The following is a 20,150-nucleotide window of genomic DNA, read 5'->3' on the forward strand; positions in this document are numbered from 1 at the left end:
CAAAATGGCACGTCCTCTGTAGAAGACCATTGAGCAGTTACTTCTAAAAGTAAACGCACTCTTATCACATGATCCAACAATCACAGTCTGTGGCATTTTCCCGAAAAGGTTGAACATTTATTTCTACACAAAAATGTGTGCAGGGGTGCTTAGCACAGCTTTATTCATAATGACCAAAAGTTGGAAGCAGCAAAGATATCCTATGGTAGGTGAACGGATAATTAAACTCAGACAATGGAGTATTACTCAGCGCTCAAAAGAATTGGACTACCAAGCCACAAAAAGACATGGAGGAAAACGAAATGCTTATTACTAAGTGAAGGGAGGTAATGGGAAAAGGCTATCTACTATACGATTCTAATTATATGACATTCTGAAAATGGCAAAATTATTGAGACAGTAGTAAGATTGGTTGTTGGTAGAGGTTAGTTGGAAAGGAGATGAATAGGCAAAAGAGGATTTTTAGGGCAGTAAAACTATTCTGTATGAGAATGATAGATACATTAATATATGTTTAATGTAATTATATACAAAAATTATATACATGTGTCATATATTTTATATGTAAATATTATACCCAGTTTATATATAAAATGCAATCCATTTTTTAAGTAATCTTAAAAAAATAAATCTGGCTGTGACAGTATTGGTTAAAATTTTTCAGGGATTCCCCCATACCTTTTGGTTAAAGTTATAAACCCTTACATTTTCACAAGAACTTTGTTAAAGTCCTTGGCTGAGATAAAAAATTTAATATTTTTCCACTTTCTTCAGCATAGTATATATATGTTTTCCCATTTCAAAAAATAAAAATACAGGACATACTAATGGACAGGATTCATAAAGCTAGTTTATTTTTGGTTTAAACTGCTCAAGGAATCACATGTAATTCTATACTTGCTAAAAAGACTTCGAGAGAAATACTGATTTTTTATATTGAAAAATTTTATCTCCCTAAAGAATTGGAAGCGATTGAAGGTAAGTCTCTTTCCCTCTTTGGATGCAGTAGTCTTATAGGAGAGAGACCACATTTATAAAATGGAATTCTCTCTCTCATTCTCTCATTCTCTCTCTCTCTCCTTCTTCTTTCCCTCCTCCTTCTCTCCCTATCTTACTAATTCTTTAAAACTATTTTAATGAATTCTTCCTTTGTTTTCTTTAACATTTAATATGAAAATTCTGGTCCATATCTATTATTGTTTTGATTCTAATAATTCTCTCGACATCTTCCCACTCCCTATCTTTTGGCACAGAGACCAGTGATAGCTAATCGTTTAGAAAGTTCTAATTTATAAAATTCTAAAGAAAAATGCCCCCCCCCTTTCCTACTAGAGACACAAACAATGTTGACAGGCAATATATACTCTGTCTCTCACAGCTGAAAGAATTATCGTATCAGAATTTCAGAGATATTTCATATCTGAACAAGACAATTTAACACTTAATATGTAGTCCTATATCTCTCTTTGACTTATTCATTTGTAAGCTCCCCAAAGAAAGAAGCCATGTGCTCTGCATTTGTTTTTTTGTTTCTAACACTGATTAGTGTAGTGATAGAAACACATATCCCTGTGTTCATTAATTGGTTGATGGAAACCACTGAAAACTAAGTACAGGAAAGTGTGGTTTAGAGAAACATTCCCTTTAATGATCCCTTAAGAATCCTATTTATTTTTATAGTTTTAATTTTTCTAAATGTTGTTGTTCTGAATAGAATATGCATGAATTTGAATCGTATGTATTTTTATTTATATTTCTCTTTCCTAGGAGCAGCTCCAATTTCTTCCTTTCTTTCTTTCAGCTGTATATAAGCAATAAGGCTTCCAAGATATAACCTAGGATGGTACACACATATTATAACATTATGTAGTACAATAATATGGTATTACAATTTTATAATTGATATAATTATTAACATATAATCTTATAATAATATATAGTTACTGAATTTATGAAATACTTTTCACACTTTTTAAAATTATATAATCAACTAGAATAGGTCTATTTATAATTATGTATCAGTAGGATATTAGTTTGCTAAATTAATATGAAAAGAAAAGTGAGTGCATATCATTCACTGCAACATAAAAGCAACCACCTACAGCTCTAATCTTGAATATCTTTTCTTTTTCATTTTACTTTCAAAAGTGTCACATGGCTCTGTCTAGCGTAGTATCACAGCAATTGTCTTATTTGTTTTAGGTGAATGTAAGGTACTCAAAGTATAACTACCACATTTTCTAGTAGAGATTACGAACATGCCAAGCTCACTCACTCAACTACTAATTTACTAATTTCAATAAATTGAGATCCCCTCTCTTCAAATTAGAAGTCTTGATGGTTATTATAAAATTAGAATAGTTGGGAGTTAAAAAGGACCTGGTTGATGAAATCACAGGAGATTATAGTATTTATCAATAAAAAGACCCTTCACATTATTTATAGGTCAAATGGTTTACATCAAATGTAGATTTTAGTTAAGTCCACTTAAACTTTCCATTTCAACTGAGAGTTGTGAGTAGACAATATTTAATATTTTTAAGGTCCAAAGTGTTATTTTTATACTAAGTCAAGAATTACAAGTGCAGCGCTAATGTTTTCTGAATCAAAATACTGGCAACATGATCTGAAAATCGCCTTCACATATATGAGAAAAGGGCGAAATATCTGAAGTGAGAACTGTTATGAAAATCCAGGGTATGTGATTACTGTAGTTCATGGCATTGTTTTCCTTATCAAAGCCTGCTGTGCTTATAGTTGCAGTATTAATATTGAATAGGAATTATGTTTTGTCCACATTTGCATGCGGGCTATGTTTTTTAGAAATTTGAAATGTGTTTGATTCTCCACTGTTGCTCTCCAAAAACAAAATAAAACAAAAACCCCAGAAAACTAGCATATTTTAAGCCAAATATAATATATCTTGATGTATTCAAAACACAATTTTAAATCTTCTTTTTTTTTAATGTTTTTTTTATTATATTATGTTAGTCACCACACAGTACATCCCTGGTTTCTGATGCAAAGTTCGATGATTCATTAGTTGCGTGTAACACCCAGTGCACCATGCAATACGTGCCCTCCTTACTACCCATCACCAGTCTATCCCATTCCCCCAGCCCCTCCCCTCTGAAGCCCTCAGTTTGTTTCCCGGAGTCCATAGTCTCTCATGCTTCATTCCCCCTTCTGATTACCCCCCCTTTCTTTATCCCTTTCTTCCCCTACCGATCTTCCTAGTTCTTATGTTCCATAGATGAGAGAAATCATATGATAATTGTCTTTCTCTGCTTGACTTATTTCACTTAGCATTATCTCCTCCAGTGCCGTCCACGTTGCAGCAATCTTCATTGAATAGGGGGAGCATAGGACATAGAGGATATTGGCAGAAATTTGGGATGACCACTGGTTCATTGATGACATTGTACTGGAAAACCAGTGTCAGTTATTTGTATTATAGAACAAATCTTATTACTTCCTAAATTTATAATTTGGGGAAAATCATTTAAATTCTTTGTGATTTTCTCTATCTTTAAAGTAGTCATAATTAATATTATTTTTAACTATTTTTTATAAGAGCAGGGGGAGAAGCAGATGGAGAGGGAGAGAAGCAAGTCCAATGGGGGGCTCCCAATGTGGGGCTCAATCTCACAACCCTGAGACCATGACCTGAGCCGAAATCAAGAGTCAGGTGCTTAAACAACTGAGCCACCAAGGTGCCCCAGTCCTAATTTTTGAGAATATCTATAAGGTGAAGAAAAGTGAGGACACTTTAAGATCTACAGTAAGTCAAAATAGGAAATAAATATGGATTAAAAGAAATTTGAAAACTCAGTTTGGAGCATCTAATATAGATTCTTTTATTATTAAATCTCTACTATGTGTATATATCATAGTCAAGAAAAAAATAAAAACAAAATCCAAGAATACTTATTATTTATTCTAACTTGAAGATTTTTGAAACAAAGCAGTTTCTCTTATTGCCTCAAAATGTATGAAACTTGAGAACATCTGTTATTTTCCCCATCAGAGAAGATTTTCAGTGATCTTTGTAAATGTAACCACATCTGGGTTAGCTGGAAGTCATGAGGTATGATTAACATTCAATGGCAGGGATTTGAGAACATGGAAGAGGGAGAATACAGGATAAGTTAGTGAGGAATATGGAGATAAGTGTAAATGACTGTTTAAAAAAGATCAGAAACCAAACTGTCCTTTCTTTATACTTTTACTCAATATTTGACATGTGTGGTTAGGGGCACTGTCAGTTTACTAACTAGGAAAATTGGGAAAAATGAGAATATCTTTAAAGAATTGAATGAAGATCAGTTAAAGTAAAGCCATGTACATCGTATAGCATGGTGTTTGGCACATAGTAAGCTCTCAGTAAATATCAGCTCTTGGTATTGTGGCTCTTTCTTATGTTCTTCTTACAATTACTTCTCTGTATATTCTTTTTACTGCTAACCTGTCTTAAAGTTCTTTGAATTCAGGATCCATGTTTTATACTTTGTTTTCTCTGAGGCACATTATTTATACACAATTTATTAGTTTGATATTATGATAACTGGTGATTTTGTTTCTCTGACAGTAACTACTGCATTATTATGCAAGCAATACTTTGGTAACGTTTGTTGATTACTTTCTTGTTGCTGTTTAAGATCATTAACATATAAACTGTAGCAGGAGACTAAGATTGATTGATAAACTATCCAAAATGTAATCTACAGTAAACCATTCTAGGGCAATACTTTTCAGTGAACTCCTTGCACAAAAATGTCATCATCCTTGTATTACACTGGCATCATTCTAAGCATATAACTAGAGAAATTAAAGTCTTTTTAAGGGAATATTTTGGTTCTAATCTATCCATCTTGAAGATCCCCCTAATTATCTTTTTTGCAAGTCCAATGACCCAGAACTTGAATTTAAAAAATAAAGCAGGTATATTTATAGATTTTAAACTTCATTTTATTATTCTGTCTTTAAGAACATTGTCGAAGGTGATTAAAATCATAGCGACAGTATTGGTTTTTCATATGTAGACTTTGAAATTCTTTGAATATTCTATTACAAAGCATAAATATTAGTAAATACAGAAATATCAACATACAGAATTTTTGTCACTAAATGCTCGAAGGAATTGTTTTTCTTTTAATTTAAGTGCCAGCTAAAGGAGTCAGAGAAAGAACAGGATTTCTTAAATCTCTGAACGAAACCGCAGTGTAGACCCTTTCATTTTCTTTTCATAATCTTTTTCAAATCTTTCATACTGGGCTACAGTGAACTGGTTTTTCCAATCTCCTGAAATACCTGTAAAGAAAGATAAAGTGGTACGTTTGAGACTACTATAAAATTTCCTTCTTAGATCAGTTTTCGTTTGAATTCCCACAAGTGTGTTTTTAAACCTTTAACTTTTTCATATCTGCTCCATAATTCCATTCCTCACTCCCAAACTCTTGGACCTTCTTAGTTTTCAAAAAACAAACAAACAAAAAAAAAAACAAAAACAAAAACAAAATCATGGATTTTTCCAGTAGCTTATATAAAGAAGTAATCCCTTCAATATTTCAAGAAATGTCACTGGGAGAAAATCCAGTGTCTCAAAATCTTTATTCTTTGGCCTCAAGAGCTTTGTTACCAAAAAACAGAGAATTTTTCAGTCCTTTTAAAACTATATTTTCCAGTGTCAAGTGATAATTTATGAAAAAAAATTTCTATGATCAAGCAAGATTTGGAAATGAGTGGGTTAAATGTAATTAAACATATATATTATTACAGGATAGCTCAATTTTCAAAAGACTAACCGTATCTTAAAACCTTGAAGGAAGGACAGAGGGTGTAGCATTTGCAAAGAATATCTGATAAAAACAATGCCATTTCTCACAGGTAATCTAGAAGTCATTTGCAAGCCAAGTTTTAGGGGGAAAAAGGGGGCAGGGAAGAAAACATGCCAAGATAACTTTGTTAATCCGTTCCAGAATTTCTCAACTTTGGCATTTTATTTTATTTGTTTATATTGCTGCTGTTGACATCGGCAGCCAGACTGTTGGCTGGGCGGACGTGAGACTGCCCTGTACATTACAGTGTGATTAGTGGCATCCTCAGCCTGTACAGATCAGATGCCTACAGCACACCCTTAGTCATGACTCTCAAAATGTCTTTGGATGTTGCCAAACATTCCCTGGGAACCAAAATCATACCTGGCTGAGATCCAGAAATTCCTAGAAAGACTTGTCCATGGCCTACTTTCTAACTTTCTAAAAAAAAATAAATGAAACAAATCTCTGGGATGCACGAAGACACATCATAATTAATGAAATTACCCTTAATAGTCCCTATATAAGCTGTTACCAAAATACTTGTTTCTCCAAAACTGTCTTAGATTATTTTAATAATTATTCACTCTCTACTGTAAGATTTTACACTTTGCCCACTGACATGTGTTGTGTGATTCCTCTTTGCCTCATTAAGTTTGGGCTTGGATTTTGGATATGCTTTGGTTAATGGAATTTGAATATGTCCAATATATACCACATCTAAACAGAAACTTTAAAGACATTGCAAGTTTCCAACGCCTCTCCTGCTCTTCCTGTCTACTATGATATTGGGCATATCCCACAAATGGGTGCCTTTTTCAGCCTGTGTTTCAGAAAGAGAAGACGTAAGAGGCTGAGACCATGAAAGTCAAGTAAAACTGATCAGAATCAAAAAGAGCAAACAAAACTGCCCCAGCCACTGGTGGCCAACATTCAGCAACATTAGACAAAAAAGAAAACTTGTGGTTTTAAGCCACTGAGATTCTTGGAGTTGTTGTGGGTTTTTGTTTTTTTGTTTTGTTTTGTTTTGTGGCTTTTGTTTGTTTTTTTTTTTTTTTAGATTTTATTTATTCATTTGAACAAGAGAGACAATGAAAGACCAAAGCAGGAGGAGGGTCGGAGGGAGAAGCAGGCTCCCCGCAGAGCAGAAAGCCCATGACCCTGGGATCATGACCTGAGCTGAAGGCAGACACTTAACCTACGGAGCCACCCAGGTGCCCCTTGGAGTTGTTTGTTTTATAGCAAAACAAATACATACACAATTAACAGAACATCTCCTTCTCTCTCTCTCTTTTTCTCTCTCTCTCTTACATACAATTCAACACATCTTTATTAAGGGACTATTTTTGGCCAAGATGCTAGCTATACATTGAGATAATGTTGAGGATGCAATGATTTACAATATCATAACAACCTCAAGGAATTGACGCTTTTCATTATTCATTTGGTATGCTTAACATCATTTAAGCTGGCTACCCACCACAGCAAAAATTTTAAGGAATATGAAGCATATCTAGAGAGTTCAGACAAATGGAAGGCATTCTTCTGATACACCAAAGGATGCCAAGACCCATGCTTATCAATGCATAGGCTCTTGAGTAAACATTTCTCATTAGAAGGTCTGTCTTACCTGTTAGGCTTATAGAAATTATAGTTTATTTGCCACAAATTATTTCCCTTAAGGTTTTTTTTGTTCCTATTTTTTTTCTTGCCAGCATACTCAATCTCTTTCCTTTTCCTATAATATTGCTCTTTGCTTCCCACCTACACTCTCCATAACTGTAATTAGCAAGTTGTATAGAAACTAATATATGATTTCTCACCCTTTCTCATGAAGGGAGATACAGAATGATCCATATCAAAATCTGGTACAGTGCTATAATTTGCACTTGGATTCTGCTTCATCACATTGAAAGAGCTATGATAGAGGATTTTATCCACTGTTTCTTCTGATAGATCTTTGTCTAGAAACTTCAACAACTTCTGAATTTCATGCTTTGGATCCTAAAAAAATTATAAAGAAAAAGAATTATTTCAGGCAGATTTAGTCATGAAATAGGCAATGTATTTAATAAAGTTCTACATATGTCAATGTGGTGAAAGAAAGGATTTTGTATTTTTATGTGCACTGTTCATTTTGCTTTCCAAAGTACACATCCTATTCTTGGCCAGGCAACCATCTGCTAAAAGGAAGAGTAAATTTTGTTTGTTTGGTTTTTTTCTTTTTCAAATTTTTATTCAAATTCTAGTTAGTTAACATAGAGTATAATATTGGTTTCAGATGCATCTCTTACATATAATACCCAGTGCTCATCATAGCAAGTGCCCTCCTTAATACCCATAATTTTGTTTCAAAAAATGCAAAAAAAATCTTTCACACTCAAATAAGAATTAACCTGTAGGATAACAAATGGTAATAAAGCAAGCTACTATTATCATAAGGTATAATTTTCAAAATTCTTGATCTCCTTTTTTAAATCATATCTAATATGAAGAATAGATCACCTACCAAACATTTTTTTAAGATTTTATTTATTTATTTGAGAGAGAGAGATAGTGAGAGAGAACATGAACGGTAGGAGAGGAAGAGGTGCTGAGGGAAAGGGAGAAGCAGACTCTTTGCTGAGCAGGGAGTCAGATGCAGGACCCTGGGATCATGAACTGAGTGCAAAGCAGATGCTTAATGGACTGACCCAGGCACCCTTACCTACCAAACATTTAAAGAATAATTAATACCCATTCCCATGATTCTCGAACTCTTCCAAAAAGTAGAAGAGGGAGTAATAATTCCAAAAACATTTTACAAGGCCAGCATTACCCAAAACCAGATGAGAACAACACAAAAAAATAAAAGGCTAATATCTCTGATGAACATCAATGCAAAAATCCTGAATGAAATGCTAGCAAACAAAATTCAACAGCACATTAAAAGGTTTGTATACCATGATCAAATGGGTTTTATTCCAGTGATACAGAAGTGGTTCAATATCAGCAAATCAATCAATGTGATATATCACATTAACAAAAGGAAGGATGAAAATCTTATGATCATTTCAAAAGATGCAAAAAAGCATTTGACAAAAATAAAACAGGCCATATATGACAAGGTCACAGCTAATACACTCAATGATGGAAAGCTGATAGCTGTTCCTCTAAGATCAGGAACTATAGTATGTTTCAGACTCCTTAGGATAGCATGTAAGAACAGTGAAAGAGTAGCATTCATGCCAAATAGTTTGTGCCCTATTACCCATTGGAGAGGTGATCTTCTTGGTGGCCCAAACCAAACTGAGGTTGGGAGCCAGAATCTTAGTAACCTCGTGAGATCAGGCAGAAAGGTAATCTGTTTAGCTTTATTGAGGTACCCATCCGAATTCATGGAAACAGAACCACAAAGTTTCTATAGTGGCTCTAAAAGAATCTGTTTCTTGTAGAAACAGAAATGAACTTGGTGGAAATCAGATACACATCTTAATTATTCAAGGGGAAGAATCAATCACAGTGAAATCCCAGTTGTGTCAGGTCTATCCTGTGAAAGTTAAATGGAAGAGTGTTGGGGAAAAGGTACATTGCGCAGGCTTGGAATGGGAATATTCGGGGTGGATTTGATGGCACAGTGACTCTGGAACTCTTGAGTAATTTTGAGCCTTTTCCACCAACAGATGTAGATTCTCCTTCCATATTTGAGGAGACTAAACTTCTTTTGCTTAAAGACCTTATTATATCTAATGTGCGAAGATTTCTTTCCAGATAACACCTATCCTCTTCAAGATCCTCCCCAACCGCTACTTGTTGCTTCTAGACACATAATTAGGGTAATATGTCACCCCTTAATCCAGAGTGGCAGGTAAAAAAAATGCTTTAAACAAGATGTAGAAGAAGCTGGGAATTTAACTAACAAATCTGACAGAGGGGGTCACCTTAGCTGGGTAAAGTGGTTTCCCTAGAAACTATAGAACAGATTTCCCAAATAAGAAATGAAGGGTAGTCATTGTTATCTAAAGGAATTTAGGTGTGGACAAGCTTCCTGAAACATTCAATTTAAGAGACATGGAACATTTCTTAAATAGACTATTTAAATAATCAGATCAGGATAAATTTTTTATCAAATTAGAGAGTGAATTAATTTTCATGCTAATAACCAGATAGAAGATGAAAAAATAAAAACAAGATGTTTTATAAATTAAATTACATGTTTTCCCCACTCTAAATTGTCTTAATGATTTTGTATTTCATGTAGAGGCAGAAATCATTGGCATATTTGAAGAAGGCAGTGGGCATACTCTCATTTAGGTTTCAAGATCATTTTCTCTGAGTGGACAACTGAAGGAAAATGAGGTACTCCAAATAAGTCAAGTTAGATGCCTGAAGTAGAGCAGGAGGCAGTAGTACTAGAAAAAAAGTAGTTGAGTAAAAGATCCATTTTCAAGGCAGAGTTACCAGGAGAGTGGATTAGTAATATTTATAGATTAAGAAGAAAGGAAAATGATTAAGAACAAAAAAAAGATGAATCTTAGGTTTCCTTAAAAATAATAAAAAAATTTATAATTGCCTCACCTCTTTCATGTCTTCATAGAATAGGTAAAGGATACGATAATCATTCCTCTTCTCCCACCAGCCCTTCACATGGTCATACCAAGAACCAAAAGCCACTAAATTGGAAGATATAATGTTTGGAAAATTAAAACTATTCACATAAAGAATTGTTAGATATTATTCCAAGTCATCATTATCAACACAAACACACTTATTAGTTCAAGAAAGAGGGATGGCAGGATAATCCCCCCTGTTCTTACTGAATTTGCAATCTATTTGGAAAAGAGTGGCAGGGAAGTTCATAGAAGAAAGAGAAAGGGAGAGAAAATCATAGGGATGTAGAGGTTAAGAAAGGGTTGCAGAGGAAGAAGAGTATATTTGGATCTAAGAAGAAGAATTGGGTTTTGATAATAATAAGAATAAGTAGACATTCTATGGACAGAGAATAGTCCAAGAAGCATTGGGAGTAAAAATTTGCAAGATATTATTGAGATGTTCTTGCCTTGAAAAGATAGTTTTTATAGAAGAATGTTTATATGAAAACTTTAAGTAGAGCTACTACTATTGGCATAAATATGTTTCCCTGAAAGAGAGAATGTACAGGTAGAGAAACAGAAACTTGAGGATAAAATCTTTAGCCAAGAATTTTCAGTGTATATAACAAAAATAAGGGAATGGTAGAGAAAAGAGAGTCCAAGAAATATGCGTAAAATCAAAACAATACAACAGATGCACAGTAAGAGAAGAAAACGGTCGTCACTAAGCACTAACGAAACAATAAGACTAAGAACTGAAATATTTGCATTACATAGTCCCCAAAAGTTCTTAGAGGGAAGAGACAACTATGTATTCTGCTTCCTCTATAGTCTTCCTAAAACAGTAGTAGAGTGTTGGGCACATATTAGGTTTATAATAAACACAGATTTAAATTTGACCTTTCTATCTCTTTGAAAAAAGACTCTTCATAGAGAATTCCTTGATTAAAGTAAGAGTTGGACCCACCATTCCCAGTGATGAATTTATCCAGGAACTCCTCCCAGGTGCCAGGCTCTGGGTGTAATTTTGCCATCTGGTAGAAATAATAGTAAGACACAGCCACGTCCTTAGCATTTCTTGCCACATAGACAATCTGTGGGGAGATATGGGAAGTCATCATTTCACTTATATTATTTAATAGTTTGTAAACTTTTGCTTATCTTGAAAGAATGCTTATTTCTCTTTTGTATTTCCTTTTTAGATTTTGAAAAGAATATCTCTTAAAACACAGAAAACCAAGTATCATAAGAATTACAGTAAGTATTAAATTAACAAAAATGAGCTAATATTGTTCTTAAATTTAGAATATTTTTCTGTATCACTTATTAAAACATACAAAAAGAAACATAAAAGTTACAAAACAAAAAGATAAACTTTTTAAAAATTTTTTCATTATTAATTTTTTTTAAAGAGAGAGAGAGAGAGCATGTGCGCATGAATTGGGGGGAGGTGCAGAGAGAGGGGAAGAGAGATAATCTTAAGCAGGCTCCACGCTCAGCACAGAGCCCATTGTGGGGCTCCATCTCATGGTCCTGAGATGACATGAGCTGAAATCAAGAGTTGGACACTTAACCTACTGAGCCACCCAGGTGCCCCTAAAGTAAAATTTTTAAAGCTGAAAAATGCCCTATTTTTAATTGAAAATAAATTACTATTTGGGTACATTTAATCAATAATGATTAAACCTTCTTCATTCTGTTCATGATCACATAACAAGCATTGCTGATTTGGTGTGATATTAAAATTTATTTTATTATAGAGCCCTAAAATCTGCTTGGAAACAGAAATTTTGAGCATATTTCCCAATAGATATGACATTGTTATGTCTCAGTGGTGATTAGGTTTTCAGACAAGTCCACTGAAATCCATTAAGCTTACTTCTCCCCTAAAGTACATCTAATAATACTGAGGGCCCAGGCACCCACGCAGTAAATAAATCCCTAAGGGAAAATGCATTCAGGAAGAAATCTCCTTTCCTCTAATTAGAAACAGTTTTCTTCTTGTCTTCCAGTTGATGGGAAAAGGAAATGGGAAATTTTATATCCCCGAGTCACTGATAGTAGTTCTCATTTTCTGGGATAAGAAGGGATTGGGTGGAAAGAGGTCTTTCGAAAGATTGAGTATAGAGTTCTAAGAGTTGAGATTGTTGCTGATGTAATTTCTTGAGATAAACATTTCCAATAACTTCCTAGTTTGATACCAAGAGACTATGGTAATGAGCCAACTGTTTTCTTCTAATATCATCACCTCTAAGTTCTTTAGTGAGGACTGCTTCCACTTGCCTCAGTGTAGATAGAATGTGCATTGAAGTACTATTTTAGTTACTGACAACTAGCAACTACCCAACTGTCCATTGATAGTCCTGTGGGTAAGTTGGTTGTGAAATATTCACGTAGACATAATGGAATTCCTTATATTAGTGGTTCTCAAACATGAGCATGACTCAAATTCACCTGGAGGTTTTACTAAAACTCAGATTTCTGGACCTCATTCCCATGATCTTTGATTCAGTAGGTCTGAATTGGGCCTGAGATTTGCTTCTCTCACATGCTACTTTTGCTCAGGGTACCACATTTTGTGATCCAGCAGGCTACATTAAAAACAAAACAAAACAAAACAAAAACAGGGTGACAGCATGATAAGACTTGATCTCATAAATATTGTGTTAAATGAAATAAGTTAAATATTCAAGATTACATACTTTCCTATGACAGGCAAACTATAATAAAAACATTCAGGATAGTGGTTATCTTTGAAGATAGGGATTGTTGCCCAGGGTGTGAAGAAGCAGGGCTGTTGGGGTGCTGGTAATGTTCAATTTCCTGATCTGGGTGCTGGTTTCATGGGAATGCTTACTCTGTAAAAATTCATCAAGCCGTAGGCCTAAGATTTATGTACTTTTCTCCATATATGTTATACTTGAATTAAAATGGTTATTTTAGGGGCGCCTGGGTGGCACAGCGGTTAAGCGTCTGCCTTTGGCTCAGGGCGTGATCTCAGCGTTATGGGATCGAGCCCCACATCAGGCTCCTCCGCTGTGAGCCTGCTTCTTCCTCTCCCACTCCCCCTGCTTGTGTTCCCTCTCTCGCTGGCTGTCTCTATCTCTGTCAAATAAATAAATAAAATCTTTAAAAATAAATAAATAAATAAATAAAAATAAAAATAAAATGGTTATTTTAAAAAGAAGCCTAAAATGAACCCATTATATATATAAATAATATAAAATATATATAATTATAAATCCATATTTGTAAATTATAATTATATTGAATTCATGAAGAAGCAGTTCTAACATTATTTAAATATTTGGATGTTAAATATTTAAAAGTAGATACTAAGTAAAGAGATTTAGACAGAAAGACAGACATTTTAGCGGACAGAATACCTGAGAGATTCTCAGTGCTTGGGCACTAAGTCTATATCTATATATCAATAGCACTGGTGTCCGTCGGTGTTATTTCAATCCTTGGGTATAGGGACCATACTATTATTTTTGCAGTGATTTATCCAGGGATTGTAATATCCCATCATAATTTCTACATAATGAGCAAAGGAAATTTCAACACAAATAAGGATTTTTTTTCTTTAAATGTTGCTACCTTGCAGTTATTTTTCCAAAATGAAGAAGGGAGAAGTTGAACAGGCAGGTGTGTTTTCACTAATCGAGGAGGCTGCATTTTTTTCAACTCCTCCACACCTACAAGTGCAAAAGTTAAACTATATAATAAATGTGGAATCATAGAGGTCAATTACAATAAAATCTAAGACTTTGTAAACATTAACCCCACTGTATGGCTTGAAATAACTATATGGCTTCAGATACATATAAAATCTACCATGAGATCAAAACTGATAAATTCTGGTTAGTGATGCTGTTTTATTTCCTATGTAGAACAGACAATAACTGTCTGTAGAATCTTCAGATATAACACCTTGCTGAGGTAGAAACAGCAATAGGCCAATATCAAGACATCCAAATTTTTCCTTCATTTATCTTTCTTTTTCTCATTTACTATATGGGAAACTTGAACTAGAAGATTTCAAAATCCCTTTCCAGTTTTCTTATATTCAAATTATAAGATCAAAGTAAGCCATGAAGCTCATAACTAATTTTTAAAATTTTAGTAATGCAAGACCATCCATAATTCTGTTTCTTGACTCTGTGAACATCAACTAACAAGCAATAGACATGATTTTATATTGGATCAAACCCTGAATTTTCTGTATATAATGATTGTACATTTAAATGTTGAAGACTTCCATCTGTGCAATTAAGAAAAAATATATACTCATCAAAATCTCCTCTTATGCAGATATTATCCTTGGGTGCAGAAGGACTATAATATGCACATTAGTACAACCGAATTCTTACTGTTCTATTATAGACACTTAGGATTCACTGTCCAAGCTCTGTATATAGCAATTCCTATCATGACTCCCCCAAACACCACAAAATGATAGGAGGATTTATTCCTACGGTAAAAAGGAACATTCAGAGAAAATACCATTCTCGAGTCCAGGAATGATCAATTCCATGAATGGCACTCGTTTGTATATTGCGTCCCGCTTACATTTCTCCGCATCCCCGTTGTTATAGATCAAATCCAATATTTCACTGACCCAGGTTGTTCCTAAGGGCAAAAAAATGAAACAACTATAAACTTTGTCAAAAGGCTGTAAGAGGTTCAATATAAGATCAAAAACAAGGGGCGCCTGGGTGGCGCAGTCGTTAAGCATCTGCCTTCAGCTCGGGGGTGATCCCGGTGATCTGGGATCGAGCCCCACATCAGGCTTCTCCGCTAGGAGCCTGCTTCTTCCTCTCCCACTCCCCGTGCTTCTGTTTCCTCTCTCGCTGGCTGGCTGTCTCTGTCAAATAAATAAATAAAATCTTTAAAAAAATATATTGAAAACAAAACAGTGCTCTTCCTTTCCATCCTCCTTTTTTCTTCCCACTTTTCTGAGGAGACATCCTTATCTAACTTGAACATATACATATGTGTTGTGTGTGAGAGAGTGAGACTAAATTTAATTAAAATAATCATAAAGTAAGTCACAAAAGGTAAGTGAAACACGGATAATTTAAGAGACAGTCATGTAGCACACCCTCCTGAGTGGAATGCAGAGGGAAGGAGCCAATTTCAAGAAATCTGACAGCAGCAATTTGTACAGTTTTTATTAATGTCAAAAATGTGATTACACTTTGGGACCGAAGAGTAATTGAGGCAAAAACATTCCGTGGAGGTGTGAAAAAAGGATAGAAAGAGAACTTTGTGATTGCATCTGTGGAGCCTAGGTGCTACTCAGAAACAAAAGACCATAGATCCTAAGTGAGCGGAGTTAGATGGAGTCCCTGTGGTCGTTATGAGATTGTGTCTCATTAGTCTTGAGAAATGGATCTAAGGTACAGATGGTCCCTCCTTTTTTAATGATAATTTTTTATTATGTTATGTTAGTCACCATACAGTACATCCCAAGTTTTTGATGTAAAGTTCCATGATTTATTACTTGCGTATAAACCCCGTGCACCATGCAATACGTGCCCTCCTTACTACCCATCACCAGCCTATCCCATCCCCCACTCTCCTCCCCTCTAAAGTCCTCAGTTTGTTTCCCAGAGTCCATAGTCTGTCATGGTTCATTCCCCCTTCTGTTTATCCCCCTTCCTTCTTCCCTTTCTTCTCCCAATATTCCTACTTCTTATGTTCCACAAATGAGTGAAACCATGTGATAATTCTCTTTCTCTGCTTGACTTATTTTGCTTAGCAGTATCTCCTCCAGTCCTGTTCATGTTGCAGCAAATGTTGAGAAATCATTCTTTTTGATGGCTGAGTAATATTCCATTGTATATATGGACCACATCTTCTTAATCCAGTCATCTGTTGAAGGGCATCTCAGCTCCATCCATGATTTAGTTATTGTGGACAATGCTGCTATGAACATTGGGGTGCATATGGCCCTTCTCTTCACTACGTCTGTATCTTTGGGGTAAATACCCAGTAGTGCAATTGCTGGATCATAGGGTAGTTCAATTTTTAACTTTTTAAGGGACCTCCACACTGTTTTCCAAAGTGGCTGTACCAATTTGCATTACCACCAACAATTTAAGAAGGATCCCCTTTCTCCACATCCTCTCCAACAATTGTTGTTCCTTGCCTTGTCAATTTTTGCCATTCTAACTGGCGTAAGGTGGTATCTCAATGTGGTTTTGATTTGAATTTCCCTGATGGCTAATGATTTTGAACATTTTTTCATGTGTATGTCATTTGTATGTCTTCATTGGAAAAGTGTCTATTCATATCTTCTACCCATTTATGATTTGTTTATTTGTTTCAAGTGTATTGAGTTTGAGAAGGTCTTTGTAGATCTTGGATACCAGTCTTTTATCTGTAGTGTCATTTGCAAATATCTTCTCCCATTCCATGGGCTGCCTCTTAGTTTTTTTGACTGTTTCCTTGGCTGTGCAGAAGCTTTTTATCTCGCTGAAGTCCCCAAAGTTCATTTTTTTCTTTTGTTTCTCTTGCCTTTGGAGATGTGTCATGAAAAAAGTCGCTGTGGCTGATGTCAAATGGATTACAGCCTATGTTCTCCTCTAGGATTTTGATGGATTCCTGTCTCACATTGAGGTCTTTCATCCATTTGGAATTTATCTTTGTGTATGGTGTGAGAGAGTGGTCAAGTTTCATTCTTTTGCATGTAGCTGTCCAATTTTCCCAGCACCATTTATTGAAGAGACTGTCTTTTTTCCACTGGATGTTTTTTTCCCTGCTTTGTCAAAAATTAGTTGCCCAAAGAGCTGAGGGTCCACTTCTGGGTTCTCTCTTCTGTTCCATTGGTCTATGTGTCTGTTTTTGTGCCAGTACCATGCTGTCTTTGTGATCACAGCTTTGTAGTATAGCTTGAAATCCGGCAACTTGATGCCCCAGCTTTGTTTTACCTTTTTAACATTTCCTTGGCAATTCGGGGCCTTTTCTGGTTAGTCTTATTCAAAAGAATAGAGAAAGGACCCAGATTAATAAAATTGTGAAATAAGGGGAGAGGTCACAGCCAAACCAATGAAATAGGAAAGATCATTGGAAACTTTTATCAACAGCTTTATGCCAATAAATTAAACAACCTGGAAGAAATGGATGCCTTCCTGGAAACCTATAAACTACCAAGACTGAAACAGGAAGAAATTGATTTTTTAAACAGACCGATTAATTATGAAGAGATTGAAGCAGTGATCAAAAACCTCCCCAAAAACAAGAGTCCAGGGCCTGACGGATTCCCCAGGGAATTCTACCAAACATTCAAAGAAGAAATAATACCTTTTCTTCTGAAGCTGTTGCAAAAAAATAGAAACAGAAGGAAAACTACCAAACTCAAACTATGAGGCCAATATTACCTTGATCCCCAAACCAGGCAAAGACCCCATCAAAAAGGAAAATTACAGACCGATATCCCTGATGACTATGGACACCAAAATTCTCAACAAGATCCTGGCTAATAGGATCCCATAGTACATTAAAAGGATTATCCATCATGACCAAGTGGGATTCATCCCTGGGATGCAAGGGTGGTTCAACATTCACAAATCAATCAGTGTGATAGATCATATCAACAAGAAAAGAGTCAAGAACCATATGATCCTTTCAATTGATGCAGAAAAAGCATTTGACAAAATACAGCATCCTTTCCTGATTAAAACCCTTCAGAATGTAGGGATAGAGGCTACATTCCTCAATTTCATAAAAACCATCTATGAAAAGCCTACAGCAAATACCATTCTCAATGGAGAAAAACTGGAAGCCTTTCCCTTAAGATCAGGAACACTACAAGGATGCCCACTCTTGCCATTATAATTCAACATAGTACTAGAAGTCCTTGCAACAGCAATCAGACAACAAAAAGGGATAAAAGGTATCCAAATCAGCAAAGTAGAAGTCAAACTGTCTCTCTTCGCAGATGACATGATACTGTATATGGAAACCCCAAAAGACTCCACCCCCAAACGACTAGAAGTTATAGAGCAATTCAGTAATGTGGCGGGATACAAAATCAATGCTCAGAAATCAGTTGCATTTCTATACATGAACAATGATACTGAAGAAAGAGAAATTAGGGAATCCATTCCATTTACAATAGCACCAAAAATCATACGTTATCTCGGAATTAACCAGAGACGTAAAGGAGCTATATTCTAGAAACTACAGATCATTCTTGAAAGACATTGAAGAAGACACAAAAAGTTGGAAAAATATTCCATGCTCATGGATCAGAAGAATAAACATAGTTAAATATCTATGCTACCCAGAGCAATCTACACTTTCAATGACATCTCGATCAAAATACCAATGATATTTTTCAAAGAACTGGAACAAACAGCCCTTAAATTTGGATGGTCCCCTCCTTATAATGATTTGACTTACGATTTTTTGACTTTACAATGGTGTGAAACTCATAGGCATTCAGTAGAAACTGAACTTTGAATTTTAAATTTTGATCTTCTCCTGGGTTAGTGATAAGCAGCAATCTGAAGGTTTCTGTCATGAAGCTGGACAGCAGCAGCAAGCTGCAGCTCCCAGTCAGCCAGGCAATAATGACGATAAACAACTGATACACTTACAACCAGTCTGTACCCACACAACCATTCTGTTTTTCACTTAAGGTGTAGTATTCAATAGATTACATGAGATCTTCAGCACTTTATTATAAAATAGGCTTTGCATTAATTTTGCCCAATTGCAGGCTAGAATAAGTATGCTGAGCACATTTAAGGTAGGCTAGGCTAAGCTATGATGTTTGGTATTAAATACATTTTCAACTTATGATGAGTTTATAGGGAGGTAACATCATCATAAGTCATAAGTATATAAGGATATGATCTATTTAATTGTCTACAGTATTCAATGATCAGGTTATTGAGGCTGGGCTGAAAAAGCAATTATAAGATAGGAGAACAATATCTTCTTAACTCTTCCCATCCCCTTCCTCTTTACCGAACATGTAATGAATGATAGTCTCTAAATTGAATAATCATGGGTGGAAACTAAAAAATTAAATGAAGTAATTAATCTATGCACTGCATAGATTTTTGGCCAATGAACTGCACAAGGATATACTTTTGGATTGGTTCCATAAATTAGAATACTTTAGGCCTTTTTAGTCCTTTCTTGTGGACAATTCTTCCTTTTCATCCCTAAATCATGAATATGAGACTATCTCCCTCATCCCTTTAACACAGACAATTACAGTGCTAAGAAAAAGGTGAGTCAAATTAATACTATCCTTGAAGATTTTGTTGCCTCATCTGGCTTAGGCTTAAGGAATGATTCATGGGGAAAAAAAGAGACCTAAATTCTAAAGTACAACAGAACACATTTCGTTTCCTGTCAGTGAATGGTTCAAATTATGGCCACTGAAATCTGATAGAAAGAAATACCATTTTAGCTATGCTTCAAATTGGCAATGTTTATTTTCAATAGTTTTTGAAAAAAAAAACCACATGATTTACCTCATATAAGGAGTAAGTTAGCTTGGATCCTTTACAACAAAATTAACAGGGAAATGATATATTATTAACTTTAAGACATGTTCTTAACAGTTTGTAAAGAGAAAAAAAAGCAAAGAAAAAAATGACCAAGAGTATATAATTACTTCATGTGTAGCCATCAAGCCACCTAGCTTTTACTATGTCAGAAGAAATCCAGCTTCAAAGACCACTTTCATAAATAAACTATTTGTATAGTGGTACCTTCCAAAGATGGTCTTCATGGTTCTCTG

General features: G+C 35.0%; 1 protein-coding gene and 1 long non-coding RNA gene across 3 annotated transcripts in view; one reads left to right on the forward strand and one right to left on the reverse strand.

Annotated features, from left to right (window-relative positions):
• LOC113262556 (uncharacterized) overlaps positions 1 to 20,150 on the forward strand; it is a 79,400-nt gene that overhangs the window by 16,916 nt on the left and 42,334 nt on the right. The window contains exons 3-4 of one of the 2 annotated variants that reach the window (XR_007187776.2): positions 10,057 to 10,154; positions 11,590 to 11,644. This is a non-coding gene — a long non-coding RNA (uncharacterized LOC113262556). The remainder of the gene's footprint in view (positions 1 to 10,056; positions 10,155 to 11,589; positions 11,645 to 20,150) is intronic. The other variant, XR_003318843.4, reaches the window with a different exon arrangement.
• LOC113262555 (sulfotransferase 1 family member D1) overlaps positions 4,947 to 20,150 on the reverse strand; it is a 35,301-nt gene continuing 20,097 nt past the window's right edge. Inside the window, exons 3-8 of the mRNA XM_026509011.4 lie at positions 14,894 to 15,019; positions 13,988 to 14,085; positions 11,355 to 11,481; positions 10,374 to 10,468; positions 7,640 to 7,820; positions 4,947 to 5,310 (exon numbers count right to left, since the gene is read on the reverse strand). Of these exons, the coding sequence (XP_026364796.1) occupies positions 5,198 to 5,310; positions 7,640 to 7,820; positions 10,374 to 10,468; positions 11,355 to 11,481; positions 13,988 to 14,085; positions 14,894 to 15,019 (740 nt within the window). The 3' untranslated portion in view covers positions 4,947 to 5,197. The remainder of the gene's footprint in view (positions 5,311 to 7,639; positions 7,821 to 10,373; positions 10,469 to 11,354; positions 11,482 to 13,987; positions 14,086 to 14,893; positions 15,020 to 20,150) is intronic.

Source organism: Ursus arctos, unplaced genomic scaffold (assembly GCF_023065955.2).
Source record: "Ursus arctos isolate Adak ecotype North America unplaced genomic scaffold, UrsArc2.0 scaffold_9, whole genome shotgun sequence".
NCBI lineage: Eukaryota > Metazoa > Chordata > Mammalia > Carnivora > Ursidae > Ursus > Ursus arctos.